The sequence below is a fragment of the Octopus bimaculoides genome, chromosome 1 (genome assembly GCF_001194135.2).
Source record: "Octopus bimaculoides isolate UCB-OBI-ISO-001 chromosome 1, ASM119413v2, whole genome shotgun sequence".
NCBI classification, from domain to species: domain Eukaryota; kingdom Metazoa; phylum Mollusca; class Cephalopoda; order Octopoda; family Octopodidae; genus Octopus; species Octopus bimaculoides.
Window position 1 is genome coordinate 181,288,557 of NC_068981.1, and position 6,396 is coordinate 181,294,952.

Here is a 6,396-nt window from a genome sequence, read left to right on the forward strand (position 1 = left end):
CGGAGATGATGCTTATTTACAACCATCAACTGATGTCAAGACAAAGGTATACATGAACACATACACACACACAGATGCGAAGGGCTTCCAATGCAAATACATATATACTTTTTCCGGTGAGGAAAATTCACTGAACCATCACATGATATCAAGACAAGAGTACACACAAACACACACATTAGGTCATCCCATAAAGAATGCGTTTTTTTTCAATTGCATGAACTAAAAGTCGGAGGGGGACGGGATAAACTACCTGCATCAACTTGCATTAAAAGCAGGTAAAAATTTTAACTTCTTCTTATTCTTAGTGCAAGTTTTGAAGAGTGCAGTTTGATTTTAACATTTCGTTTTTTAAAGTTATAATGGAAGTAACAAAGGAGCATATTTGGTATATTTTGCTTTGTGAGTTCAATAAAGGTAACAACACGGTGGAAAGTGCAAGGAATATTAATTGAATAAGCGTAAGCCAGTGTCAACAGTGGTTCCAGAAATTCCAAGCTGGAAACTACAGACTAGAAGACAAGCCTTGTCCTGGAAGATCTGTAGAGCTGGACAAGGATGTCCTGCAAACCCTGGTGGAACAAAATCCCATCGTAACTATTGAGGAACTAGCAGAGAAGCTTGGATTTAGTCTCTCAAGTCAGCACTAGAAGCAAAACGACCATTTTCAGTTTCAAGACAAAAGGTGTTCTTCCATCAGGATAATGCTCAGCCACATACAGCAAGAATGACATTCCAAAGGCTGGAGCAATTTGAATGGGGAACGATGCTACACCCACCATATTCGCCAGACATTGCCCCATCTGATCATCATTTATTCCGCAGTCTTCAAAATCATTTGGACGGCAAAAATATGAATTTTGTAGGTGAGGTCAGAACAATACTTGAAGAGTATTTTTTGTCACAGACAAATGAATTTTGGAAGAGGGGCCTTGCAAGTCTACCAGATAGATGGAAGAGTATTGTAGAAAATGAAGGAGAGTAGATTTTACGTTAAAAAAGAACTTTGTTTATTTTAGTTTTGAAAAATAAAAGAAGTATAAAAAAAACGCATTATTTATGGGATGACCCAATATGTATCAAAATCAACATGCAAATATATTTATTTCTTACACTGGCACAAGGCTTACACATTTTGGGAGAGAGCTACAGTAAATGAAATCAACGCAGTATTTGGCTGGTATTTATTTTGTTGATGCCTGACAGATGAAAGGTAAAGTTGACCTTGGCAAGATCTGAATTCAGAATGTAAAGGAATCTAACTATATACTGAAAGGTATAACTATACACCGATGCTCTTCTGATTCTGCCAAATCAACACTCTGCAACATGAAAGTTTCACTAATTTAAAATTATTTCCCACACTGTCGTCACTGTTTTTCATATTAACATCGGCAACACAGAATAGGTTGTATGTGTCTGCCAAGAAAGTCTGAGACTTATGAATACTTACTCTAACAGCTCATATTCTTCCATTTCAAGTTCATCTCTTCTTTTTAGATGGCTCTGATATGAAGTCTGTGATGGGATACCAGCAGCATTAGTAGATGGAATCTTTTCAACTTTAACAGTGGATTCTTTAGTAGTTTCACTGTACTCATTATCACTACCAAGTAAAGCATCTTCATCAAGTTCTTCATCAGACTCCTCTTTTTCCTAGGAAGAAATATTCACAAGTTCAAATTCAGACATAAATTATCAAAATACAAATTTAATTGCAATGTTAAAGTTTCTCTTGAAGGTCAAGCATTTTTCAACATACTGATGATTAAAATTATAATTACCACAAAATTTGGAGTTTTTAAAACCATTCTTTAGGTCTTTTCAGTGACTTCTATTTTTCCACTAATTCTCATATTGATTTTATGAAATGATAATTAACCGAGAGTGATTACTTTCTTTCAATGCCTGTAAATCTGGGCCCAGCATAAGTTAAACAATCCTTTAAATTTAGACAAATCTCGAATATTTCATCTTATTTTTTTCTTTGTAGATTAACTTCCAACATCTTAGTAATTAAAACATGGTTTATTTAGTTTTATGTCTCAATTTATCTTGATTAAACAAATTTGTCCAGCAATTCTTGACAGCACAATACTTATACTAGAATGCAAAAGAGAACATTGTATACAAAGACCAAATAATGTTAAAGACCCTTATGGTTGGCAGCTGTCATGGGTTGGATGGTTTGACCAGGACTAGTAAGCTGGAAAGCTGCACCACACTCCAGTCTGATTTGGCATGGTTTCTATGGCGGGATACCCTTCCTAACACTAACCACTCCAAGAATGTAATGGATGTTTTTACATGCCACTGGCATGGGTGCCATTTGTGTAACATCAGTATTTGCCACAACTGCAGTTTTACTTGGCTTGATGGGTCTTCTCAATCACAACATGGTGCCAAAAGTCTTGGTTATTCATCGTTGCCTCCATGTGGCCCAACATTCAAAAGGTGACATTAACATACCACTGGCATTGGCCACTTTGCCTCCATTAGACCCAAACCTTGAAACGGGCTTTTGACATGCCAGTTATGTGACACCAGCATCGGCCACGACTATGATTTCACTTGGTTTGATGGGTCTTCTCAAGCACAGCATATCACCAAAGGTCTCAGTCACCAGTCATTGTCTCTACCACCTCATCCATGTCTTCCTGGGTCTACCTCTACCATAGGTTCCTTCCACAGTTAGAGATCGACACTTCATTACAGAGCTGTTTTTGTCCATACGCATCACACAACCATACTAGTGCAGTTGTCTCTCTTGCACACCATAGCTGATGCCTCTTAAGTTCAACTTCTCTCTCAAGATACTTACACTCTGTCAAACATGCACACTGACATTGCACATCCAGCGAAGCATACTGGCTTCATTTCTTTCAAGCCTACATGCCCTCGGCTGTCACAGCCCACGTTTCACTGCTGTAACATAGTTGTTCGCACACAGGCATCATACAATCTGCTTTTCACTCTGAGAGAGAGGCCCTTTGTTGCCAACAGAAGTAGGAGCTCTCTGAACTTTGCCCAGCCTATTCTTATTCTCACAGCTACACTCTTGGAGCATCCATCTCTGCTACTAACTTGGTCACTAGTTCTGGTAGTGATTCAGCTATAAGAAGAAGGTCATAAGCATAGAGGAGCTCCCAGGATATATGAGACAATTTTTTTTGGATAAATTTATAATGAAATATCTTCTAAAAAATAAGAAATTATGTTTTGTACATGATCAAGGAAGAAACCATGAATTTAGGCCTCAGAATGTGGAACCTCAAAGAGACAATGAAAATTCAAAGTTGAAAAGGTTCATGCTGTGTGGTAGATCATCACTCGTGGTGACATTTTATTATGGGATAAAAGGAACTGAAAAAGTTGATAATGATTAAAAATAGAATAATAATTACCTTAGAACTTTGAAATGCACTTATACCCAAGATGTCATCTTGTAATAGATCTTCATCACTGAATATAAAAAAAAGAGAAAAAAAAAAAGGCTCATCATTAACTGTTGCCATCTTCCTATTTCACAATTATATCTGCTGTCTTTATTTGTTAAGTTTATTAGTATATATGTGAGCAGTTGAAAAGTTGTCAGATAGATGTTGTATATATAATAGATGTGGTTGTATGGAGTCTTATGTCAGTTAAGTATCATCTTAGTAGGGAAGATATGTTTCTGTACAGATGTTCTGGTGTATGTCATATGTGTCTAGGAAATGTTACTTCTGATCTATGTACATCTGGTGTTTATAATATTTTTATTGGCAAGTATCTTCTACAGTAGCCTCAGGTCAACCAATGCTTGTGAGTAAAATTTGGAAGATGGAAACTGTAAGGTAGCATGTCATACACACACATCATCATCATCATCATTTTACTTTTGCTTTCCATGTTGGCATGGATTAGACTGGTTGTCACAGTCTACGTCCTTGCTTACTACTCTTAGAGTGTTGAAATGTATCATTTTAGATGGATACTCTTCCTATCACCAACCATTTTACAGACAATACTTGAGTGCTGGCACCAGCACTAGAGGGGTTTTATATGTCTTCAGTGAGACAAAACTAAAGGGATCTCACAATGCTACATGTTCTCACTTGCGTGCTTTTCTTCAGATGAGGTGACTGTAGAGGAGGGTGACCAGAATGGGCAAGTGAAACAAGCAAAAGTAGACAGAATCATGGAGCTGGGGGAAAGAAAGGACTAATGGCAAAAGCAGACGTAGACATAACAAGAGTAGGTGATGGGTGACAAAGAGAAGTGGTCCAAGACAGAGAGAGTGGGGAGAGAGAGAAGGGGGAGGACAGTACAGATAGGGTGTTGGCTATTTGTGACGGACACCTCTCCTCGATTATGCTCAGTAGACTGAAATCATGATATGGGAGTTCTGACACCCATAACAGATGATTCTTATCTTCTTTGGATTATGTGTATGTTTTTAAGCACCAAGCATCTATATAAAAGGTTTTCTCAAACCTAATAACAAAATATTCAGTGTTCCAACAAGACATCTACGTTAAGTTGGATATAAAGATTGCTTTTGGTATTAATGCAGCTTCTGTTGCAAATAATTACTATATATATTTTTTTACTCTTATTTGTTTCAGTCATTTGACTGTGGCCATGCTGGAGCACCACTTTTAGTTGATCAAATCGACTCCAGGACTCATTCTTTGTAAGCCTAGTACTTATTCTATCAATCTCTTTTGCTGAACTGTTATGGGGACGTAAACACACCAGCATTGGTTGTCAAGCGATGGTGAGGGGACAAACACAGACACACAAATACATAGCCTGTCATATATATATATATATATATATATATATATGATGGGCTTCTTTTAGTTACCATCTACCAAATCCACTCACAAGGCTTTGATCAGCCCGAGGCTATAGTAGAAGACACTTGCTCAAGGTGCCATGCAGCAGGACTGAACCTGGAAGCATGTGGTTGGTAAGCAAGCTACTTACCACACAGCCACTCCTGCGCTTATATATATAACGTGGCACAAGCACAGACAAGGTCAGTTTCAGCAAGGTTTTTACAGCTGGATACCCTTCCGAACACCAACTACTTTACAGTGTGAACTGGGTGCTTTTAAGTGGCATCTGCATTGACAGGGTCACCAAGTACTTGGAAGACAAAAACTTTTAAGAGGGGAGGAGGCATTGGAGGAGGTGGTGATGAAAAGGTTATAGTGAGACAGATATAGGTGTCTTGTTGAAGAGGAAGTACAAGGTTACCTGACTAAAAAGAGAAAAATCAGGAATGAAGACAGAAACAGGTGTGCTACCACAAAGAAAATACATGGTTGCCCAACCTGAGGGAAATGCAAGAGAAGGAGAGAAAGAAAGAGAGTGGAAGACCACAGGATAGAGATGGTGGCAAAATGCTGGGCATACTCACAAGGAATGGGGATCAGAGTATAAATGAGATGGTTGAGTAAAGGAAGAGAGAGATATAGATAGTAGCAAGTGCCAGGGTATATTCTTGAGGTTCAAATGCCATAATATAAGTGGCATGATATTGCGAAGGAAGTGCGATTAAAGAGTGTAAATAAGTGGCAAAAGACCTGGGTGTATATAGAGTTGGAGGGGCTACCAGATAGCAATGATACAGAGGAACAGGATTGGGGAGCTTGGCAAGGACTGAGAGCTAGGCATAGTGAATTACTTTGTATTTTGCATGTGTTCAGTGGTGGAAGTGATCTGACTGCTCTTGCATAACAATAATTCATTTATATATATATATATATATATATATATATATAACTGAGAATGTGTGTGTGTCTATCTGTCTGTGTGCATCACTAAAACTCGAGAACTACCCAACTGGTTTCATTCAAGTTTTACACATGCATTACTTTGGGTCCATGGACTGTCATGGGCTGAAACAATTTTCAACTTCTTGCTTAATGCGAGCACGGAGAAATCTCTTAGACTGTTTCGGTATTACGTGTCAAAAATGAACACAATAACACTTCTATCGTAATGTGATATAATAGTTTCACTTTTATATGGTTTCACTTTCAATAGTTTCATTTTTATTAGTTTCACTATATATATATATATATATGCTTGCATATATATGTTAATAGTTTCACTTTTAATAGTTTCATTTCTATTAGTTTCACTATATATATCATCGTTTAACGTCTGGTTTCCATGCAGGCATGGGTTGGACAATATGACTGAGGACTGGCGAACCAGATGGCTGCACCAGGCTCCAATCTGATCTGGCAGAGTTTCTACAGCTGGATGCCCTTCCTAATGCCAACCACTCCGAGAGTGTAGTGGGTGCTTTTACGTGCCAGCGGCACAAGAGCCAGTCAGGCGGTACTGGCAAAGGCCACGCTCAAAATGGTGTTTTTGTGTCACCTGCACAGGAGACAGTCC

General features: G+C 38.3%; 1 protein-coding gene across 2 annotated transcripts in view; it reads right to left on the reverse strand.

Moving 5' to 3' along the window:
- The window catches only part of LOC106873024 (RNA-binding protein 33), a 54,655-nt gene that overhangs the window by 31,014 nt on the left and 17,245 nt on the right, over positions 1-6,396 (reverse strand). For both annotated transcript variants that reach the window (XM_052973006.1, XM_014920224.2), the window contains exons 3-4: positions 3,405-3,462; positions 1,454-1,656 (exon numbers count right to left, since the gene is read on the reverse strand). In XM_052973006.1, coding sequence (XP_052828966.1) covers positions 1,454-1,656; positions 3,405-3,462 — 261 coding nt within the window. The remainder of the gene's footprint in view (positions 1-1,453; positions 1,657-3,404; positions 3,463-6,396) is intronic.